The 24,477-nt window shown below is 45.3% G+C and overlaps 1 protein-coding gene across 1 annotated transcript in view; it reads left to right on the plus strand.

The window, feature by feature from the left end:
• The window catches only part of cblc (Cbl proto-oncogene C, E3 ubiquitin protein ligase), a 62,912-nt gene that overhangs the window by 30,883 nt on the left and 7,552 nt on the right, over positions 1-24,477 (plus strand). The window contains 5 exon segments of the mRNA XM_069940056.1: positions 19,108-19,254; positions 19,852-20,008; positions 21,029-21,150; positions 24,057-24,100; positions 24,103-24,193. Coding sequence (XP_069796157.1) covers positions 19,108-19,254; positions 19,852-20,008; positions 21,029-21,150; positions 24,057-24,100; positions 24,103-24,193 — 561 coding nt within the window.

Below are 24,477 nucleotides of genomic sequence, written 5' to 3' on the forward strand. Positions count from 1 at the left end.
TCCTTCACTCTGTGTCTGACCCCGGGAGTGGCTGATGGGAAGGTGTGGAGGGAGCTTCACTCTGTGTCTGACCCTGGGTCTGTGTGATGGGACAGTGTGGTGGCAGCTTCCCTCTGTGTCTGACTCCGGGTGTGTTTGATGGGACAGTGTGGAGGGAACTTCACTCTGTGCCCGATCCCGGGATTGTGTGATGGTACGGTGCAGAGAGTCATAGTAATTCTCTGTCTGACTACTGTATTTAATTTCATAAACTTTCTGCAAATGTGATTTCGAAGCAAAAGATTCCTACCAATGGTCTCTGCTTCATCTCCGGCTGCAACAGTGCCCCCCACTGCTGAAGTCTCACTCTTCACCCCCCCCCCACCCACACTTTACTGTTCGTTGTGCGGTCACAGGCAAATTGCTTCCTGATGTGTTGGTTCTGTGACAGCTGTGTCCGTTCTTATTCTCCAGAGCCCAGCAGCATGGAAACAAACCTGTCCCGTCCGCCCCAAACAACCTGTACCCTCCTGAAATTGGCTCGTTACAGTGGGGACCTCCCAGGGGCTATCCATTTCTATTCCCTGTCCCGTTGTCTTGCTGACAAGTCTGTGCAATGTGCCGTGAACTGCCTGACGTCCAACCCTTTTCCTGTGTGCGCGACAGTATTACCGCTAATTGGTAGCACAAAAAGTAAACTGTGCACAGCGTGAACATGTAAACAGAGAACTTTTAATAAATTGTTCAATGCAGAGAGAATTTTAAAAAAATAAAAACATGTAAGAGTCCTTAAATGAGCCCATGACTGAGTTTGTCGTCGAGGGGTCTGATGGTGGATGGGGAGCGGCTGTTCTTGAACCTGGTCGGTGGGAATCCTGTGGCACCTGCACCTCTTTCCTGATGGCAGCAGCGAGAACAGATCGTGCAACCGGGCGGGGCAGATCCCTGGCGATCGCTACTGCTTTCTGACAGCAACCCCCCCCCCCCGTTCAACTTCTCAACGGGGGGGGGGTGGGGTTTGCCTGTGATGTCCACTAACTTTTGCAGGGTTTCACGCTCGGGGCGGTGGTGTTGGTGTCTTTGACCGTGATGCAGCCAGTCAGCGCACTTTCCCCCGCACCTCCATAGAAGTTTGCCGGGGTTTCCGATACCGTACTACAAACCCCTGAGGAAGTCGAGGTGCTGACAGGCTGCCTTCACGACGCCATTAGTCCGTTGGGTCCGTGAAATATCCTCCCAAGATGGCGACTCCCAAGGTGTTAAATCTGCTTCCCCCCTCTGATCCCTCCAGTGATCACTGGATCGGACACCTCTGGCTTACCCTTCCTGAAGTCAGCAAACAGCTTCTTGGTTTGGGTGACGGTGAGGGTGAGGTTGTTGTTGCATCTGTCTTACGGTGGATGAATGCAGTATTATGTGACAATAGTGGAACCTTTCCCAGTAAGTCGAGCTTTCAATCTCTCTCTCCGCACCCCTCTCCCTTCATTCCAGCTCCCCACCCCTTGTCTATCTCAACGCTTTCATCTGTGAATCTCAATTTATAGAATCTCCCCCCCACCAATCTATCCTCACCTTTCCCCGTCCCACCCCATCTACCACCTTTGCTGCTCCCCCTGACCTTTTTTACACCTTGACCAAGGGCTCAAGCCCAGAATGCCAGTCACATAGCTCGGCCTTGAGTCAACCTCCATGTGCCTTGTCCATGGCCCTAGGCCTGAAAACCTCCCATGGACGTTGTGAGACTGGCTGGGATCCTCCCGGCGTCCATGTGTGCTATAATCTCAATCGCGGCAGCTGCGGAAGACCTTCACATTTCACTCGCGCCCCCGCCTCTACCGCTTTGTGCGGCATCCCGTTCCACGTTTGTGCCCCCCCCCGACCGAGTGTAGAACCGCCCCTTCTAAACCATACCCCTTGCCTTACAGCACAGAAGTGGCCCCTCTCGACTGCGCCGAACGGCTATTCTGCCTCGTCCCAATGACCTGCACCCAGTCCACGTCCCTCCATACCCCTCCTTGTCCAAATGCTTCTTAAATGTTAAAATTGAGCCCGCATGCACCACTTCAGCTCATTCCACACCCCCCACCGCTCTCTGCGTGAAGAAGTCCACCCACCTAAAGTTTTCCCCTTTCACCCTTAACCCACGTCCTCTGGTTTGTTTCCAACCCACCCTCAGTGGGAAAAGCCGGCCTACATTTACCCTGTCTCTCCCCACACTCATAAATACCTTGATCAAATCTCCCCTCATTAATTTAGACGTACAGCCCAGCCCATGAGTAGCCCATGGGTCTGCAACCCCCGTATGTTTTAGAGGAAACCGGAGCCCCCAGAGGAAACTCATGCAGACACGGGGAGAACGTACAAATTCCTTACAGACAGTGCGGGATTCGAATCTGGGTCTCTGCCACTGTGATAGCATTGCGCTAACCACTATGCGAGCCGTGCCCTATATAAAACATGGAGCACTACCACACAGGCCCTTCAGCCCACGATGTGGTGGTGACCAATATAAACCTACTCAACAATCCATCCCTCTGCTCCCCCATATTTTTCTTCTATCCCTGTGCCTGAGAATCTCTTAAATGCCACACCACCACCCCCCGCCAAGGCATTCCAGGCCCCCACAACTCTCCATGTAAAAAAAAAAACACGTTCCCCTAAACTTCCCTCCCTTCACTTTGTATAGATGTCCTTTGGTGTTTGCTGATCCTGCCCTGGGAAACAGGCGCTGGCCATCCTGTTGCCTCTCAGAATCTTGTCGACCTCCATCAAGTCTCCTCTCATCCCTCCGTCCCTCAAAGCTCCCAGCTCTGCTAACCTTGCCTCTTAAGACACGTTCTCCAAGCCAGGCAGCATCCTGTACATCTCCTCTGCCCCCTCTCCATGACCTTTCCGTGACTGAACTCCACATTCCACATATGAAATATTGTGGACTTTACGCTTTGGAGTGTAGAAGAATGAGGGGAAATTTGACAGAGGTGTGCCAAATTATGAGGGAGATAGATAGAGAAAATCCAGGCAGGCCTCCCCAAGTGAGGTTAAGTGAGATACAAACCAGAGGACAGGGCTCGTGGGTGAAAAGGAGGTGGGGGGGAATGTTTAAATAGAAAATTTGGGGGAACTTCTTCACCTGACTGCAGGAAAGGTCACCGACGGGCGGCATCAAGGTCTACTGTGGGGGCGCCAATACCCCTGAGCGTGAAGCCCTGTGAAAGGTAGCGGGAAGCAGCCCAGGACAAATCCCTCCCCACTGTCGAGAACCTTGATGGGGGGGGTGGCACTGTCGTCGGGAGAGCAGTGACAGCTGTTGAGGACCCACCCCGCCCGGCGCATGTTCTGTTCTCGCCGCTGCTGTCAGGAAAGAGGTGCAGGAGCCACAAGACTTGCCCCCACCGGGTTCAGGAACAGCTGCTCTCCCCGCCTCCACCATCAGCAACAAATTCAGTCAGGGACTCGTTTAAGGACTCTTGCACGTTTTGATTTTTAAAAATTCTCTCTGCATTGCACAGTCAGTTTGTTTACATTTCTTTATTTGTTTCCACGTGTACATTGAGTACAGTTACACGACCAATAAGTGGTAATTCTGAATCTCAGGTGATGTCATATAAGTGCTCTGACAATAAATCTGATGTCAATCCCACAACAACACGAGTTACTTCCCCTGTCAGTGAGGGAGGGTGGTCCGACCTTTCGAGTTGTCGACAGCCCCCAGTTTATCCCCCTTCCCCCTGACGTTGATTGAACATTCCAGGCCCATGACGTTGTGCAGCCTCACGGAAAATGAGTCAAAAATCTAAGCCAGTGGTTTTCAAACTTTTTCTTTCCACCTTGAGTAATCCCTCGGGCCATCGGCGCTCTGTGATGGGTGAGGGGTTACTTAAGGTGGGATGCGAGTGGGAAGGGAAAAGGTTGGAAGGTCATGGTTTTAATCGTCCCTCGTGGATTCGTTATGTGCACAGGTTCAGAACTCCAAAGGCAATGGAGAATTTTTCTCAAGTAAGATATTTCAGTAACAACTGCAGCTATTTTCAACCTTCCCTTCCCACCCATATACTGCCTTAAGCAATCCCTTACTAATCACAGAGCACTTAAGGCATAGGGATTAGTTAAAGTGGGTTGTGAGTGGAAAGAGAAAGGTTGAGAACCACTGATCCAACCCTTACACCCACAACCCTCTATTTGTCTTGCGTCGGTGAGCCTGTCGAAGAGTCTTTTAAATGTCCCCTATTGTACCAGCCTCCACCACCACCCCTGGCGAGGCATTCCAGGCCCCCACCACTCTCTGTGTGTATAAAAAAACCTTACCCCAGACGTCTGACCGAAACTTTCCTACCCTCACCTTTGGTGTTTGCCACTCTTGGCCCCGAGGGGAAGGTGTGCTGTCAAAGAGACATGTTGTCAAACCAGAAAGTCTGCAGATTGTAGTAAATACAGAAAAAAATTCCGGGTGGGGGGGACTCGGCCGGTCTCGCAGGTGCATGTAGGAGGTAAAGATACATCACCGATGTTTTGGGCTGGAGCAGGTGGGCACCTGAAGATTAAAAACCGGCGGCCCCAGGAGAGAGCGGGGAGAGAAGACACAGTGCTGCTCCACAGGGTCCTACTACCCAATCCCCGATGACGGCCCCCCCACCACCCACACAAATGACCTTTGAAAAGAGCCAATAGTATTTTTAATTAAAATACTGCGATCGCGGAGTTCCCAAGATGGCGCCGCCAGTGCTGGGTAGCGGACCGCGAGGGGTTGCAGACTCCAGGGGAGAGGGGAGCAGTGGACTGGTGCAGGGCTCCGGAGACGGGGAGAACCACCTCCTCGTTGATGAGAAGCAGAGGAGGCAACCCTATAGGGGCGGTGACCATGGTCAGTCACAGAGGGAAGATCCCTCCACACCGTCCCGTCACACACACTCCCGGGGTCAGACACAGAGGGTAGCTCCCTCCACACCGTCCCGTCACACACTCCTGGGGTTGGACGCAGAGTGAAGCTCCCTCCGCACCGTTCTGTCACACACTTCTGGGGTTAGATCAGTGGTTCTCAACCTTTTTTTCCACCCACATCCCACCTTAAGCAATCCCAATCCCTATGCCATCAGTGCTCTGTGATTAGTAAAGGATTGCTTAAGATGGGATGTGGGTGGAAAGAAAAAGTTTGAAAACCACTGTTTTAATCGTCCCTAATTAACTCTGGGGGGGGGAGTAGGGAAGAATGGGGGAGGGGGAGGGTGGGGCAGAGAGGGGCAGGGTGGGGGACAGTGAGGGAGGGTATGGGAGAGAGTGGGGAGGGTGGAGAGAGTGGGAAAGAGTGGGGGAGGGTGGGGAGAGTGGGGGAAGGTGGGGTAGAGTGGGAGAGGGAGGGACAGGGTGGGGGAAGGTGGGGTAGAGAGGGACAGGGTGGGGAGAGTGGAGGGGAAGGTGGGGTAGAGTGGGGGAGGGAGGGACAGGGTGGGGGAAAGTAAGGGAGTGTGGGCGAGAGTAAGGGAGAATGGGGGAGGGTGGAGAGAGTGGGGGAGGAAGGAGGGAGAGAGGGGGTAGAGAAGGAGGAAGAGGGAGGGGGAGACGTAGGGAGGAAGGGGAGAGAGAAAAAGGGGAAAGGGGAGGTACAGTGAGGGAGCGAGAGAAGGAGGGGTCGCGGAAGGGAGGGAGAGGGAAGGGTTGGACTCCACTGAGTCCCTCCAGCAAATCTGTGTGCGTTCACCACAAATCGCAGCGTCCGCAGCCCTTTGTGTTTCACTCCCTGTTCAGGGCGGGGTGGTGACGGACAGTAGAACCAGTTCGTTCACTTCTGCCTGGCTCCTCCCCTCGTCTCTTCTCCCGGCATCTTGACTTGTCTATAAAATTTTTGTGCAGTGTTTCAGCAGAAATTTATTATGTTGTTATAAAAATATCCCTGTTGTTAGTTATAACAACAAAAACATTTTTCGTCAGCCCAGCGTACGCGCATCAATCTGGTGACATCGTTGGCTGGAGAAACTCAGCGGGTCTGGACGTGATGAACTGAGCCAGTGAGCTTGCAGAAGACTAGAATAGTACAGGCCCTTCGGCCCTCGACATTGTGCTGACCCATATATGCCTTCCTTTAAAAATAAATACTGAACCCTCCCTACCCTGTAACCCTTTATTTTCCTTCCATCCCATGTGCCTAAGTCTCTCTGAAATTCCCCCAATAGTTCGGTCTCCTCCACCACCACCACCCCTGGCAAGGCATTCCGGGCTCCCACCACTCTCTGTGTTTTAAAAAAAAAATTACCCCTGACCTCTCCCCTAAACTTCCCTCCCTTCACTTTGTACAGACGCCCTCTGACGTTTGCTGATCCTGCCCTGGGAACCCCCGCTCCACACATTCCACGTCCTTCCTGTCATGAGGCGACCAGAACTGAACCCAAATGTGGTCTCACGAGAGGTTTGTGGAGTTGCAACGTGACCTCCCGACTCCTGAACTCAATCCCCCATTAATGAAGCCCAGCATCCCACAGGCCTTTATCCTATCAACCCGTGTATGGCCTTGAGAAATGTATGGATTTGGGCCCAAGGTCCCTCTAAGTAACCGACCATTAACCCTGTACTCAGCCTTGTGGTTTGTCCTTCCAAAGTGAATCACCTCACACTGATCCAGATTGAAATTCATCTGCCACTTTTCTGCACAATTCTGCATCCTGTCTAAATCCTCTTGAAACCTTCGGCTCCATCCACAACTCCTCCAACCTTCCAACCAAGTTTGGAGGTGTTGTGGGCAGCAAGGAAGGTTTTCATAGCTTGCAGAGTCCTGGGACTTGTCCGTCAGCCGCAACGACATGACATTCTGGACAATTTGCTCTGGTAACCACCCCACCGTGCCCATCGACTCCTTGTCTCTCAGTGTCTGCAGGATACTCTGTGGTGACCACTGGCTGATGGTCTTGTGGAGTGCCAATGTCAAGTCAAGCCAAGTTGGGGGAATCAGAGATGGAGAGGGTAAGCAGTAAGTTCTTGGGAGTCACTATCTTGGAGGATCTTTCCTGGACCCAGCGGTATCATGAAGACACCATGTCAGCACCTCAACTTCCCCAGGAGGTTAGGCACCATGCCGGTAACCTCTGGCATATTTCTATAGTGGCGTGGTGGAATAGTGCGCTGACCAGTCTGGACACCAATGCCCTCGAGCAGAAAGGTAGTGGACATCATGGGCAAAACCCCTCCCTGGCATCGAGAACATCGATGGGAGAACACTGCCATCGGGAGAGCAAGGACCCTCCCCGCCCCAGAACATGCTCTGTTCTCGCCGCTGCCATCAGGAAAAAGGTGCAGGGGCCACAAGACTCGCCCCCACCAGGTTCAGGAACAGCTGCTCCCCCCTCCACCATTAGACTCCTCCACGACAAACTCAATCAGGGGCTCGTTTAAGGACTCTGACTTAAGCACTTGATTGATTTTTTTTCAAATTCTCTCTATATTGCACAGTCAGTTTGTTTACATTTATTTCTTTGTTTACACGTGTATGCTGTGTACAGATATTCTTTTTGCATGAGCAATAAGTGGTAATTCTGCCTTTGCTGCAGGGTTGTATGTGATGTGCTCTGACAATAAATCTGAATCTGATTTACTCAGTTACAGGAAACTCTACATCAATCTCACAGCCAGTAGGAAGAAGCTTTTCCCCAGCCTGGCCATCCTGATTTTGATGTTCCTGTACCTCCTTTCTGATGGCAGTGGGTCAGAGACCCTGTGGGCCAGATGGAAAGGGGTCCTCGATAATTCTTTGAGTTCTCACTCACGGTGAACGTCGTAACTGGAGGGAAGGGAGACCCAGTGATGGGACGCTCTGGGCTGTGCTCCTGTAGAATGTTGTCGAGGTGGGGGCCCGGTAGCCCTGCCCACCTCACCCTCCTGAGGAAGTGTAGGCGCTGCTGCTCCCTCCTGACAGATGAGGTGGTGCTGCAGGTCGAGAATGGGTCGTCCGTCCCACACACACCGAGGAACTTTGTCCAAACTCTCTATGGCGTGGCGTGGAGAATGGACAACCCGTGTCCTCCTGAAGTCCACAACTGTCTCCTTGGTAAAAGCAAAGATGCAAAATGCTGGAGAAACTCAGCGTCCTTTCTGTCGCAAAGATAACACTACGGAACAAACGTTTTGGGCTTGAGCCCTTCATTACAGGTGAAATGGAGGCAGGCATCTGAACAAAATGGTTGGGTGAGGGAGGAGATAATAGATGGAGAAGGGAGGGAGGGCACAGCAGCGAGCTGGGGGGGAGAGAGGAGGAGGGTGAATGGAGAGGGAAGGGGGTGGAGAGGTGACCGGAGGAAGGGAGGGGAGGGGTGGAAAGGAGAGCAGGCGAACAGAAACCGGAGAAGTTGGTTGGAGAGCGCCCAGACAGAAAATCAAGTGTTGCTCCTCCGATTTATGGGTGGACTTGGCGGAATAGCACACGAGGCCATGGATGGACATGTCAGCGTGGAAGTGAGAAGCTTTTTCACCTCCTCTCTGAAAGGAATCTAATCTTAAACTCTTCCTGGAATCAATGGATCGGCAGGTGAGGAATGTCTAACAGCACACCTTGGAGTTCAGAGAGAATGTCGAAAGGTCAGGACAGAGTAGATCTGGCCACGTTGGAAGAGTCTCGGGTTGAGGGGAGTCCACAAAGAACGGAGACGCGGAGAAATCTCTCTCGTGGAGACCCTCTGGACTCTTACCATGGGCAGCCAAGTCATTTTTGTGTTTTTTTTTTAAATAATTTTTTATTTTTCACACTGTGAACCATATCAACCAAAATATGTATAAACGTATCTCATTAAATTTACACAGTGGTCTTTTCTCCCCTTTCCCCCCCTTTCCCCCCCTTTCCCTCCCTCCCCTCTACCCACCCCCCTCCAAAATCCATAAATATTCAATATATACAATACAATAAAACCATAAAACAATATTTTCACACAAAGGAAAATAAACAAGAAAAATGCATCATCTATTTATTACACACTGAATCTCGTTGTTTTGTCTTATCATTTTAATTCTCATTTTAGGGGATGGAGCTTGTAGGCAAGCTCTCTCTGATATGTTCCATGTATGGTTCCCAAATTTGTTCAAACATTGTGACTTTATTTTTTAAATTATGTTATTTTTTCCAATGGAATACATTTATTCATTTCCACGTACCATTGCTGTATTCTCAAGCTCCCTTCCATTTTCCAAGTTGACATTATACATTTTTTTGCTATTGCTAAGGCTATCATAATGAATCTTATTTGCACTTTATCCAATTTGAGGCCTAATTCTCTACTTTTTATGTAACTTAAAAGAAATATCTCTGGTTTTTTTGGTATGTTATTTTTTGTAATTTCACTTAGTATCTGATTTAATTCTTCCCAAAACGTATTCACTTTCGAACATGTCCAAGTTGCATTTAACGTTGTTCCCATTTCCTTCTTACAGTGAAAACATCTATCCGATAATGTTGAGTCCCATTTTTTAAATTTCTGAGGAGTTATATATACCCTGTGTAACCAATTATACTGTATCATGTGTAACCTTGTGTTTATTGTATTCTTCATAGCTCCAGAACATGACTTTTCCCATACTTCATTTTTTATCTTTGTTTAGATCCTTTTAACACTTCTGGTTAGGTTTATAGTTTATTTCATTTTCCTTATCTTGCAGCTTAATGTACATGTTGGTTATAAATCTTTTAATTATCATTGTGTCTGTAATCATGTATTCAAAGCTGCTTCCTTCAGGTAATCTCAATCTGTTTCCCAATTTATCCTTTAAATAAGCTTTGAATTGATAATATGCAAACATTGAACCATGAGTTATTTCATATTTGTACTTCATTTGTTCAAATGTTAATAAATTATTTCCCAAAAAACAGTTTTCTATTCTTTTGATTCCTTTTCTCTCCCATTCTCTAAAGGAAAGGTTGTCTATTGTAAAAGGGATTAGCGGATTTTGCATCAATAATAATTTTGGTAGTTGGTAATTTGTTTTTTCCTTTCTACGTTGATCTTCTTCCATGTATTAAGTAAATGATGCAGTACTGGTGAGTTTTTATATTACACCAGCTTTTCATTCCACTTATAAAGTATATGTTCCGGTGCCTTCTCCCCTCTTTTATCTAGTTCTATCTTAGTCCAGTCTGGTTTTTCCCTTGTTTCAATTTTGCGGCTCTATAATAATTTCTAAAATTTGGTAACTGTAAACCACCTTGATTATACCTTTATGCTAATTTATCTAACGCTACCCTTGGATTCCTCCCTTTCCACAAGAATTTCCTTATTATTCTCTTTAGTTCCTTAAAGAATTTTTCTGTTAAAGGAATTGGTAACGTTTGAAATAAGTACTGTATCCTTGGGAACACGTTCATTTTAATGCAGTTTATCCTCCTTATCAATGTTAGTGGTAATTCTTTCCAATGTTCTAAGTCTTCCTGGAATTTCTTTAATACTGGCTGATAATTTAGTTTATACAAGTGGCTTAAATTATTATCTAACCTGATCCCTAGGTATCGGATTACTTGTGTTTGCCATTTAAATGGTGATTCTTTTTTAAATTCTGTATAATCTGCGTTACTCATTGGCATCACTTCTTCACTTTTATTTGCGTTGATCTTGTATCCCGATATTTCTCCATATTCCTTCAATTTCTTATGTAATTCTTTTATTGATACCTCTGGTTCTGTTAGGTATACTATGATGTCATCTGCAAATGAACTGATTTTACACTCCTTCTTATTTTATTTTCTATTCTTATCAGTTCTGCCAAAGGATCTATTGCTAAGACGATCAATGAGGGGGATAGTGGACATCCCTGTCTAGATGATCTACTTAATTTAAAGTGACTCGATACATATCCATTTACTGTTACCTTTGCCAATGGTCCATTATACAATGCTTTAATCCAATTTATATATTTTTCTGGTAGATTGAACTTCTGTGAAACTTTAAGTAAGTAATTCCATTCTACTCTGTCAAAGGCTTTTGCTGCATCTAGAGCAACAGCCACTGTTGGTTTCTTACTTCTTTGAACTGTGTAGATTAGATTAATAAGTTTGCAGATATTGTCCGCTGTTCGTCTTTTCTTAATAAATCCAGTTTGATCTTGTTTTACTATTTTAGGTACACAATCAGTCAATCTGTTTGCTAATAATTTCACTATTATCTTATATTCTGAGTTAAGTTGAGATATTGGTCTATATGATGCTGGTGTTAATGGATCCTTCCCTGCCTTTGGTATTACTGTAATTATTGCTATCTTACATGAATCTGGCAAGTTTTGTGTTTCTTCTATCTGGTTCATTACTTCCAGGAGAGGAGGAATTAATAGCTCTTTAAATGTTTCATAAAATTCTATTGGAAATCCATCCTCTCCCGGTGTTTTATTGTTCGGCAGTTTTTTAATATATCCTGTACTTCCTCTATTTCAAATGGTTTTATTGGCTTGTTTTGTTCCTCTTCTTGTAATTTTGGCAGTTCAATTTTAGCTAAAAATTCCTCTATTGTATCATCTTTCCCTTCATTCTCAGTTTGATACAATTGATCATAAAATTCATTAAAATTTTAATTAATCTCTATTGGATTATATGTAATTTGTTTGTCCTTTTTCCTTGATGCTAGTATCGTTCTTTTAGCTTGTTCTGTTTTAAGTTGCCAGGCTAATATTTTTTTTTAATTCTTTATTTTTCACACTATAAACCACATTGATCAAGATACATACATTTTCCTTTTCAAATATATACAGTGTCATTTTATCCCCCCCCTCCCTCCTCCCATCCCACCCTCCCTACCTCCCCTCCCATTCATTTAAAGTTCAGAATCTAAGATACATTAAACCTGTAAAACAATGTTGTCACTCAATAAAACCAAACAAGAATTTCCACTGAGTTAATTCTTTTCATTCCCTTCTCCTTCTGTCATTTTAGGTGGTAGATGTCCCCGGTAGGTTTTCTCTATTGTGTTTCATGTATGGCTCCCATATTTGTTCAAATATTGTAATATTATTTCTTAAATTATATGTTATTTTTTCTAATGGAATACATTTATTCATTTCTATATACCATTGTTGTATTCTCAAGTTATCTTCTAATTTCCAGGCTGACATAATACATTTTTTTGCTACAGCTAGGGCTATCTGGTTTAGATCTTCCCAAAATTTTTTCACTTTCTCACACATCCAGATTGCATGAATTGTTGTTCCCATTTCTTTTTTACAGCGAAAACATCTGTCAGATACTGTTGGGTCCCATTTATTTAACTTTTGAGGTGTAATATATAGCCTGTGTATCCAGTTATATTGTATCATACGTAACCTCGTATTTATTGTATTTCTCATCGTTCCTGAACATAGCTTCTCCCATGTTTCATTCTTTATCTTTATGTTTAGATCTTGTTCCATTTTTGTTTAGTTTTACTATTTGTTTCCTCGTTCTCCTTTTCTTGAAGTTTAATATACATGTTTGTTATAAATTTTTGATTATCATTGTGTCTGTAATCACATATTCAAAGTTACTTCCCTCTGGTAACCTCAGACTGCTTCCCAATTTGTCCTTCAAGTAGGATTTCAGTTGGTAGTATGCCAACACTGTATCTTGAGTTATATTATATTTATCCTTCATTCGTTCAAAGGATAATAATTTATTTCCTGAAAAGCAATTTTCTATTCTTTTGATCCCCTTTTTCTCCCATTCTCTAAAGGAAAGGTTATCTATTGTAAAAGGGATTAGCTGATTTTGCGTCAGTATTAGTTTTGGTAATTGATAATTTGTTTTATTCCTTTCTACATGAATCTTCTTCCAAATATTGAGCAGATGATGTAATACTGGAAAATTCCTACATTGTACCAATTTTTCATCCCATTTATATAATATATGTTCGGGTATCTTCTCCCCTATTTTATCTAGTTCTAATCTAGTCCAATCTGGCTTTTCCCTTGTTTGATAAAAATCTGATAGGTATCTTAATTCTGCGGCTCTATAATAATTTTTAAAGTTTGGCAGTTGTAAGCCTCCTTGTTTATACCATTCTGTTAATTTATCTAGTGCTATCCTCGATTTCCCCCTTTCCATAAAAATTTCCTTATTATTTTCTTTAACTCCTTGAAGAATTTCTCCGTCAAGTGTATTGGCAATGCCTGAAATAGGTATTGTATCCTTGGGAAAATGTTCATTTTAATACAGTTTATCCTTCCTATTAGTGTTAGTGGTAAGTCTTTCCAATGCTCTAAGTCGTCCTGTAATTTTTTCATTAGTGGTTAATAATTGAGTTTATACAGATGGCCGAGGTTTTTATTTATTTGTTTACCTAGGTATCGTATTGCTTGCATTTGCAATCTGAATGGTGATTCTTTCTTAAATTTTGAGAAATCCACATTATTCATTGGCATTGCTTCACTTTTATTTGCGTTAATCTTGTATCCCAACACTTCTCCATATTCCTTCAATTTCTTATGTAATTCTTTTATTGATATTTCTGGTTCTGTTAAGTATACTATAACGTCATCTGCAAATAAACTGATTTTATATTCCTTGTCTTTTATTTTTATCCCTTTTATTTTATTTTCTGTTCTTATCAGTTCTGCTAGTGGTTCTATGGCTAACGCGAACAATAAGGGTGATAGTGGGCATCCCTGCCTTGTTGATCTGCTTAATTTAAATTGTTTTGATATATATCCATTTACTGTCACTTTCGCCAATGGCCCCTTATATAATGCTTTAATCCAATTAATATATTTCTCTGGTAAACTGAATTTTTGTAGTACTTTGAATAAATAATTCCATTCTACTCTGTCAAAGGCCTTCTCTGCGTCTAAAGCCACCGCTACTTTTGGAGCTTTATTTCCTTTTACTGCATGAATTAAGTTAATAAATTTACAAATATTGTCTGTTGTTCATCTTTTTTTAATAAATCCAGTTTGGTCTAGATTTACTATTTTTGGTACATAGTCGGCCAATCTGTTTGCTAATAGTTTAGCTATTATCTTATAATCTGTGTTAAGTAAAGATATTGGTGTATATGACGCTGGTGCGGATCTTTCCCTGTCTTTGGTATTACTGTAATTATTGCTGTTTTGCATTAATCTGGTAAGCTTTGTGTTTTATCAATCTGGTTGATTACTTCCAGGAGGGGAGGAATTAATAAATCTTTAAATGTTTTATAGAATTCTATTGGGAATCCATCCTTTCCTGGTGTTTTATTATTCGATAGTTTTTTTATTATCTCTTGTATTTCTACTATTTCAAATGGTTCTGTTAATTTATTTTGTTCCTCTATTTGTAATTTCGGTAGTTCAATTTTAGTTAAAAATTCATCAATTTTGTCTTCTTTCCCTTCGTTTTCAGTTTGGTATAATTGTTCGTAGAATTCTCTGAAGTTTTCATTAATCTCCGTTGGATTATATGTGATTTGTTTGTCTTTTTTCCTTGATGCCAATACCATTCTCTTAGTTTGTTCTGTCTTAAGCTGCCATGCTAGAATTTTGTGCATTTTTTCGCCAAGTTCATAATATTTCTTTTTTGTCTTCATTATGTTCTTCTCCACCTTATATATTTGTAGTGTTTCATATTTTATTTTTTTATCTGCCAATTCTCTTCTTTTAGTTGTGTCTTCCTTCATTGCTAATTCATTTTCTATATTTGCTATTTCCCTTTCCAACTGCTCTGTTTCCTGATTGTCGTCCTGATTGTAACCCTCCTTGGTTACATAACTTATTATTTGCCCTCTGATGAACGCTTTCATTGCGTCCCATAGTATAAACTTATCTTTCACTGATTCCGTATTTATTTCAAAGTACATTTTAATTTGTCTTTCAATTAATTCTCTAAAATCCTGCCTTTTAAGTAGCATGGAGTTTAATCTCCATCTATACATTCTTGGAGGGATGTCCTCTAACTCTATTGTCAATATCAGGGGTGAATGGTCCGATAATATTCTAGCTTTATATTCTGTTTTTCTAACTCTGTCTTGCATGCGAGCTGATAACAGGAATAGGTCTATTCTTGAGTATGTTTTATGTCTACCCGAATAATATGAATATTCCTTTTCCTTTGGGTGTTGTTTCCTCCATATATCCAAAAGTTGCATTTCTTGCATCGATTTAATTATAAATTTGGTTACTTTGTTATTTCTGTTAATTTTTTTCCCAGTTTTGTCCATGTTTGAATCCAAATTAAGGTTTAAATCCCCTCCTATTAGTATGTTCCCTTGCGTGTCTGCTATCTTCAAAAAAATATCTTGCATAAATTTTTTATCTTCTTCGTTAGATGAATATACATTGAGTAAATTCCAAAACTCCGAATATATCTGACATTTTATCATTACATATCTCCCTGCTGGATCTATTATTTCCTCTTCTATTTTAATTGGTACATTTTTACTGATTAATATAGCTACTCCTCTAGCTTTTGAATTATATGACGCTGCTGTTACATGTCCTACCCAATCTCTCTTTAATTTCTTGTGCTCCATTTCAGTTAAGTGTGTTTCTTGCACGAATGCTATATCAATTTTTTCTTTTTTCAGTAAATTTAGCAGTTTCTTCCTTTTGATTTGGTTATGTATTCCGTTAATATTTAAAGTCATATAGTTCATATAATATATAGTCATATACTAATAGGAGGGGATTTAAACCTTAAGCCATTTCATACTTTGTTTATCTTTCCTTTCCGTTTCCTCATCATCACCTTTCCTTCTTATCCATTTCAACTTTCTTGTTTTGAACACTTTATAAGACAACATTTCTAAAACATCAAACATTTCCCTTATTCTCCTATCTAAAATTTCTTTAACCCCACTATCCCCTCCCCTTCCTGAGTTGCCCTTTATCCCTTGTCGGGCAACCACACCTCCCCTCTCCATTTGGATTTGCAAATTCACTTGCAAGCGTCAACTGATTTTGCAGTGACCGTAACTCCTCCCCACCCAGCCCCCCCCAGAAAAGATTCCAATTTTCATATACAACAAAGGTCACTCTCTTAATTCCCTCCTTACTTCCTCTATTCCCTTTCTTTCCCTTATTAATTCTTATCTTTCCTCTATATATTTTCCTTTAAATACGCATACACTCATGTACACACATATATACATACACACACATATATATACCCATATACACACATACATATAGTTCGTGGTCATTTTTGCTCTCGTTACATGTCTTCATCTCTCTGTCTGTCTTGCAGTTGTTCTGCAAATTTTCGTGCTTCCTCTGGATCTGAGAATAGTCTGTTTTGCTGCCCTGGAATAACTATTTTAAGTACCGCTGGGTACTTTAGCATAAATTTATATCCTTTTTTCCATAGGATCGCTTTTGCTGTATTAAACTCCTTTTTCTTCTTCAGGAGTTCAAAACTTATGTCTGGATAGGAAAAATTTTTTTGACCTTTGTATTCCAGTGGCTTTTTGTCTTCTCTTATTTTCTTCATTGCCTTCTCCAATATATTTTCTCTCGTTGTATATCTTAGGAATTTTACTAAAATGGATCTTGGTTTTTGTTGTGGCTGTGGTTTAGGGGATAATGTTCCATGTGCCCTTTCTATTTCCATTTCTTCCTGTAATTCTGGTCTTCCTAGGACCCTGGGGATCCAATCTTTTATAAATTCTCTCATATTCTTGCCTTCTTCATCTTCCTTAAGGCCCATTATCTTTATATTATTTCTTCTATTATAATTTTCCATTATATCTATCTTCTGAGCTAACAGCTCTTGTGTCTCTTTAACTTTTTTATTAGATTCTTCTAATTTCTCTTTTAAGTCCTCTACTTCCATTTCTACAGCTGTTTCTCGTTCTTCCACCTTGTCCACTCTTTTTCCTATATCTGACATGACCATCTCTAATCTATTCATTTTTTCTTCTGTACTTTTAATTCTTCTTTTTATTTCACTAAATTCTTGTAATTGCCATTCTTTTACTGATTCCATATATTCTTTAAAAAAAAATATATCCATTGTCTTGCCTTTCCCTTCTTCTTCCATTTCTCTGTGTTCTTCTTCTTCTTCTTCCTCTGGGTTGGTCATCTGTTGTTTCCTTGATTTCTTTTTACTCTCTTCTTTCTTGTTCTCGTTGTTTTCTATGTTCTCTTCTTGCTGCTGTGCTGTGGCTGTCATTCTCAGCTGTGGAGATCGACTCCTCAGCTGGTCCCCCCTCCCGTCAGTGTTTTTTTTGTCTTGCGCATCGCGCATGCGCAACTCCTCGCGCATGCGCGGTTGCGCACTTTTGCTTGGCTCCGCGAGCCATTTTTGTAGTCCCGAGCTCGAGACTTCGACTGACCTAAGGGAGCGGGCTTCTCTCTCCACAGCGGGCCTCCTCGGACAGGTAAGGCCTTCACCTTCTTCTTCCGATGTCTTTTCTTCTTCTCTTCTTCCCGTTGCTTTTGACTTTTCTTTCTTCGCTGCCATTTTCTTCCCACCTTTACTTTCACTTTATTTTAATTTTTGTGTTTGTGTCTTTATGTTTTCTGTGTTTTTTTAAAACTTTTCCGGAGAGGGCTGGAGTTCCCTTACCAGCTACTACTCCATCACGTGACTCCTTTTCCAGGCTAATATTTTATGTGTTTTTTCTCCCAGTTCGTAATACTTTTGCTTTGTTTTCATTATGTTCTTCTCCACCTTATACGTTTGTAATGTTTCGAATTTAATTCTTTTGTTCGCCAATTCTCTCCTTTTCATTATATCATCCCTTTTTACTAATTCCTTTTTTGTACTTAGTATCTCCCTTTCCAACTGCTCTATTTCCCAATTGTAATCCTTTTTCATCTTAGTCACATAACTTATTATCTGCCCTCTAATGAAGGCTTTCATTGGGTCCCATAATATAAATTTGTCTTTCCCATGTCCTGTGTTTATTTCAAAATATGTTTTAATTTGGCATTCAATAAACTCCCTAAATTCCTCTTTTAAGTAGCATGGAGTTTAACCTCCATCTGTATGTTCTTGGTGGGATGTTCTCCAGTTCTATTGCTAATAACAGGAGTGAATGATCTGATAGTAGTCTAGCTTTATATTCAGTTTTCCTAACTCTCCCTTGAATATGGGCCGACAACAAAAACGTATCAATACACATAGCCTTGAATAAGTTTTGTGGCTACTTGAATAATATGAAAATTCCTTCTCTCTTGGGTGTTGCCTCCTCCATATATCCATAAGTTTCATTTCCTGCATTGATTTAACCATAAATTTGGCTACTTTATTCTTTTTACTTGTCTTTTGTCCAGTTTTATCTAACATTGGGTCCAAATTAAGGTTAAAATCCCCTCCTATCAATATATTTCCTTGTGTGTTTGCAATCTTCAAAAAAATATCTTGCATCAACTTTTGATCCTCCTCATTAGGCACATATATATTGAGCAAATTCCAAAATTCTGAGTATATCTGACACTTTATCATTGCATACCTCCCTGCCGGATCTATTATTGTTAACTAGTATGGCTACACCTCTAGCTTTTGAATTATATGATGCTGCCTTTACATGTCCTACCCAATCTCTCTTTAGTTTGTTATGCGTTTCCTGCACAAATGCTATATCTATTTCTTCCTTCTTCAATAAATTTAGTAGCCTCTTCCTTTTAATTTGGTTATGTATTCCATTAATGTTTATAGTCATATAGTTCAACATGGCCATCTTATATCTTGCATACATCTCTTTTCCACCTCTTTGCCACCTCCATCCCCCTTTTCCCCATTTTCATCTCTTAGTTTTCTCTTATTACACTTAATATATGACATTTAAGACATAAAGTACCCCCGCATTTCCCACCTCCACTAATACCTTAACCCCAAAAGATTTTCGTGTATTTGAGGAAGAGATTGAGCAGTTCTTTTAGCCGGGGAATCAAAGGTTATAGGGAGGAGGCCAGGCGGTGGTGCTGAGTGGGGGAATGAATCAGCTCATGATTGAATGATGGGGCAGACTTGATGGGCTGAATGGCTCATTTCTGCTCCTACATCCTCTGGTCTTATACTTTCTGGTGTGAGTTTGCAGGCAGAGTTATCCTTCCTCACCATTTCTCTCTCTCTCTCTCGCTCTCTCTCTCTCTCTCTCTCTCTCTCTCTCTCTCTCTCTCTCTCTCTCTCTCACACACACACACACACACACACCCTCTCTCTCTCCCCCTCTTCCCCTCTTTCCCTCTCTCAATCTCTCTCTCTTTACCACCCCCCCCCCCACCCAGGCGCAGTCTCTCCAAGCTCTCGCTGATATTCAGCCACATCCTGGCCGATCTCCGAGCGATATTCCCCAACGGACACTATCAGGGTGACTTCTACCAAATCACCATTCCAGAGGCCGCCGAGTTCTGGAGGAAGTCTTTCGGCAGACAGTGAGTTCGATTTCTGTTCGGCCCTCTTCCCACCGACCCATCTCCCCTCAGACCCCAGGTCTTCTCCCCTGACACCTCCTCCCCTCCAACTCTGAGCCCTCTCTCCTCCGACTCTGAGCTCTCTTCTCGGAAATCAACCCCTCTCGTTTCTGACCCTCTCCCCCCACCACTCCGACCCATATCCATCCCCCACTGTGGATCCTGCTCCCCCCTCCCCACCCCCCCACTGCGGATCCCGTCCCCCACTGCGGACCCTGTCCCCCCACTGCGGACCTGGTTCTACCACCTCATCCCCCACTATGGACCACGTTCCTCCTCCCCATCCCCCCACTGTGGACCCCGTCCCTCTCTGCAGACCCCATTCACCCTCCCCATCCCAACACTGGGGACGCCGATCCCCCACTTCAGACCCCGTCCCCCCACTGCGGACCCGCCCCCCCAGTGCGGACCCCATTCTCCCAGTGCGGACCCCATCCTCCCCCACTGGGGACCCAGTTCCCCTCCCCATCTCCCCTCTGCTGACCCCATTGCCCAACTTTCACCGGGACCCCCAGCTCTGTGCTACCTCTCCTCCTCCCCCCACCCCCCTCCCCCCAGGAGCGTGGTGGCATGGCCGGAGTTCCAAGAGCAGCTCCACCGGATCCACTGGTTCAGCAGCGGCCTGGAGTCGGTGGCTCTCCGCTCCACCATCGACCTCACCTGCAACCAACACGTCTCTGTCTTTGAGTTCGACGTCTTCACCCGGCTCTTCCAGGTGCAGGGGTCTCTCCCCAATCCCGGGGGTCCAATCCTGGGAGTCCAAGCCCTGGCATCCATTCCCAGGGTCCATTCCTTGGGGTTTGAGCCAAGGGGTCCAATTGCAGGGGTCTCTCCCCGATCCCAGGGGTCCCTCTCCAATTGCACGGTTCTTTCCTCGATCCTGGGAGGTCGCTCCCCAATTTCAGGGGTCCCGCTCCAATCCCAGGAGTTTCTCCCCAATCCCATGGATCTGAGTCAGGTGGTCCGAACCCCGATGTTGGGGGTCTGATCCCTGGAGATCTCTCCCAAATTCCAGGGGTCTCTCCCCGATCCCGGGGATCCGAGCAAGGGAGTCCGAGTCCCAATGATGGGTGTCTGATCCCTGGAGGTCTCTCCCCAATTCCAGGAGTCCCTCTCCAATCCCAGGTCTCTCCCCAATTTTGGAGCTCAAAGCCAGGTGATCCGAGCCCCGATGATGGGGGTCTGATCCCTGGGGGGACTCTCCCCAATCCCAGAGGGTCTCTCTCCAATCCCAAGCAGTCTCTCCCCAATTCCAGAGGTCTCTCTCCAATCCCAAGCAGTCTCTCCCCAATCCAGGGGTCCTGAGCACTGATCCGAGGGTCCAAATCCCAGATCCCTGGGGTCCATACTGATCCTGGGATCTGTCCCAATCTCAGGGGTCCGAGCCCCAACCCCATGGGGAAGAACCCAGATCTCGACGGTTGGAGCCCTGTCCCCAGGGTTCATGTCCAGTCCCTGGAAGGGGAGGGAGGGGGTGGTGATTGGGGGGAGGAGGGAGGGAGAGGGAGGGAGAGGGAGGGGGAGGGAGGGATGCTGAGGAAGGAGAAAGGGGGCAGTGAGGAGGGAGGGAGGGGTGAGGGAACAAGGTGGCTGTGAGTTAGAGAGGAGTGAGGAGGAAGGGAGGGGGAGGCAGTGAGGAGGGAGGGGGAGGTGGGGAGCCGGTGAACAGGAAGACCAGGATCTCCACCGAGTACCAGAAAGTTTCTAACAGAGGCCTGTTCTCCCCCCCACCCAGCCCTGGGACTCACTCCTGAGGAACTGGAACGCCCTGGCGGTCACCCACCCTGGATACATGGCCTTCCTCACCTACGACGAGGTGAAGCAGCGTCTCCAGGGTCTCAGGCGCAAACCCGGCAGGTGAGTGAGCTCGGACCGCTCAGAACTTTCCAGAAGCTGACAGGGAGGGGTCAGACAGGGGCGAGAGAAAGGAACGCTGTGGGATGAGCAGAGAGCGCAGTTGGGGGGGTGCCAGTGTTAATGAGGGCAAATAAGAGGGGGAGGAAAGTGTTGGATAACTCTCTGTAACCACCCCCCCATCCCCTACACCCCTGCCTGTCCCTGTAATCCCCTCCCCTACACCTCTCTCTGTCTCAGTAACTTCCCACCCCACCCCCACAGTTCCCTACACCCCTCCCTGTCTCTGTAACCCCCTCCGGTCCCCTATGCCCCTCCCTGTCTCTGTAAACCCTATTGCTACTGTTCCCACTGTATAGAGGTGCTGACTGTCCACATGTCTAAACTCCTTATAATTATCATACATCTCGATTATGTCACCTGTCATCCATCGTCACTCCAAACAGGAATACTCTGGCACTCTAAATGTTTCTTAAGAGGATCTCCCAGTGTCCAGCCGGAGAGACCAGGCACAGACCGGGAGATCAGTTCAGCACCTTCGCTCTGTCCGCACCAGTGACAGGGATCTCCCAATGGCCGGCCTCTTCAATCCCATGTACCAATCCCGCGCTCACGTGTCTTTCCATGGCCTCGCGTATTATCTCACGAAGACCACCCGTAATTCGGAGGAACAATACCTGATTTTCCCATCTGGGTGCTCTCAACTGGACAGCGTTAACGTTGGTACTCCCCATTCTCCCTCCCTTCCCCACCCTCTGGTCCCCTGCACCCCTCTCTGTCTCTGTAACCCCCTGCGGTCCCCAACATCCCTCTCCTCTCCTCCAGCTCTCCACCCCCATCCTTCTCCACTTACAGAGTCCCCCCCCCCTCCCCCTGTTTGCCGCTGTGCCCTCCCTCCTTTATCCCTCTAATACCTCCTGCCGGTGGGACCATGATCCTCCACTCTCCACCATTTTGATCGGGCGCTGGCCGACATTTTGTCCATCCCTTGATGAAGGGCTCAAGCCTGAAATGTTGGTGATGTCTTATTATCTTTGCTCTACAAAGTTCACTGTTCGACCTGCTGAGTTTTTCCAGCATCATGTTTTTTTACTTTAAAGTTGTATAAGTCATTGGTGAGGCCAAATTTGGAGCATTGTGTGCAGTTTTGGTCACCGAACTACAGGAAAGATCTCAATAAGTTGGAAAGAGGGTAGAGAAGATTTACTAGGACGTTGCCCGGACTTCAGGAACCGAGTTACAGGGAAAGTTAAACAGGTTCGGACTTTATTCCCTGGAGCGGAGAAGAATGAGGGGAGATTTGATTGAGGTGTTTAAAATTATGAGGGGGATAACGTCGGTTGTGTATCTTATCTTTGCTGTATAAAGTACACTGTTTGACCTGCTGAGTTTCTCCAGCATCATGTTTTTACTTCAACCACAGTGTCTGCAGACTTTCTCGTTTTACCCCTTCGAGAGATTTATTTTTGTGTCTCCTGAGGTTATCAGTAGGGTAATTATAAATTAATGTTCATACACGTGTTGAGTTGACATTTATCGCTGGGCAGATTTCTCTTTGGCTTATGGTACACTGGGCTTCGTTGGTCGGGGGATTGAGATCCGGGGCCATGAGGACCTGTTGCAGTACTGTGAGACCACACTTGGAGCATTGTGTTCAGTTCTGGAATCCTCAATACAGGAAGGATGGGGAAGCTGTGGAGAGGGGTAAAGGAGATTCACCAGGATGTCACCTGATTGGAGAATGGGTCTCCTGAGGCAAGGTTCACAGAGCAGGGGGCTTTACTCTGCGGAGCAAGAAAGGGTGAGAGGAGAATTAATAGAGGTCTATCAGATTCTGAGAGACATAGACAAGGTGGACGGCCGGCGCCTGTTTCCCAGGCGGGAAGAGTAAACACCAGAGGATGTCTGTACAAAGTGAAGGGAGGGAAGTTTAGGGGAGATGTCTAGGGGTAAGTGTTTTTACACAGAGAGTCGTGGGTGCCGGGCATGGTGGTCAAGGCTGGAACATTTAGGGACATTTGAGAGACACATGGGTGCAAGAAAAATAGAGGGTCATGAGGTGGAAAGGGTTTCACTTTTTTTGGGGTATATATGACTCAGCACAACATTGTGGGCCAAAGGGTCTGTACCGTGTCATAATGTTTTATGTTCTAACTCATCAAAGGTTTGGCCAATTCTGTCTGAAATGCATTCAATGAGAAAGTTTCCTTCCTTGGAAAAATCCACTGATTAAAGTTTACTGTCATCCAATTGTACAAGTACAATCTGACGAAACCGCGTTCTCCAGTTCTCGGTACAAAACATGCAGACACACACCCTGACAGAACACACGCACAGACACACAATACACACACAGGACAAGTATTTAATCTAGACAAATAAATAAATATTATTTTGTGAATATGAGGGTCTCGGAGGGTCAACGTGAGCGGTTCTTTGGCCGAGCAGCATTCTCACGGCCTGTGGAAAGAAGATGTTCCCCAGCCTGGCGGTGCTGGCTCTGATCCTTCTGGATCTCTTCCCCCGACGGGAGCTGAAAGATGCCACGCACGGGGATGTGAGACTCACTCCTCTCTCCTTGGGAGAACCAGTTTCTCCCTCACCTCTGTCCAAAATCTACTCCCCTCCATGTTGTGGCAAAGTCCCCCATCAAAGTCTCAACGGCCTGAAAAATACATTTCCCTGCCTCTCGCATATTTTTCACCATTTTCTTTCAATAATATCCCCTCTCATTCTTTGCTCATTCTCTCTCTCCCTCCCCCTCCCTCTCCCCCTCCCTCTCCCCATCTCTCTCTCTCTCTCTCTCTCTCTCTCTCTCTCTCTCTCTCTCTCTCTCTCTCCTCTATCTACCCCCCCCTTCTCCTGTTCCCCCCCAGACCCCTCCCCTGACAAGATTGCTGTCTCCACAGCTACATTTTCCGGCTGAGCTGCACCCAACTGGGGCAGTGGGCGATCGCTATGTGATGGCAGACGGCAGCATCCTGCAGACCATCCCCCACAACCGGCCTCTCACCGAAACTCTGACCGAAGGAGCACAGGAGGGTTTGTGAGTTAAGGGGGGGCAGGGTGGTGCTTGCAGAGGGGTCACAGTGAGAGGAAGGGAGGGGAGTAACCCCTGGAGGGATGTTGGGGACCGCAGGGGGTTACAGAGACAGAGAGGGGTGCAGGGGACCGGAGGGTGTTACAGAGACAGGGAGGGGTGTCGGGGACCACAAGGGGTTACACAGTCAGGGAGGGCTGCAGGGGACCGGAGGGGGTTACAGAGACAGGGAGAGGTGTAGGGGACTGGAGGGGGTTACAGAGACAGGGTGGGGTGTTGCGGACTGGAGG

Source organism: Narcine bancroftii, chromosome 5 (genome assembly GCF_036971445.1).
Source record: "Narcine bancroftii isolate sNarBan1 chromosome 5, sNarBan1.hap1, whole genome shotgun sequence".
NCBI lineage: Eukaryota > Metazoa > Chordata > Chondrichthyes > Torpediniformes > Narcinidae > Narcine > Narcine bancroftii.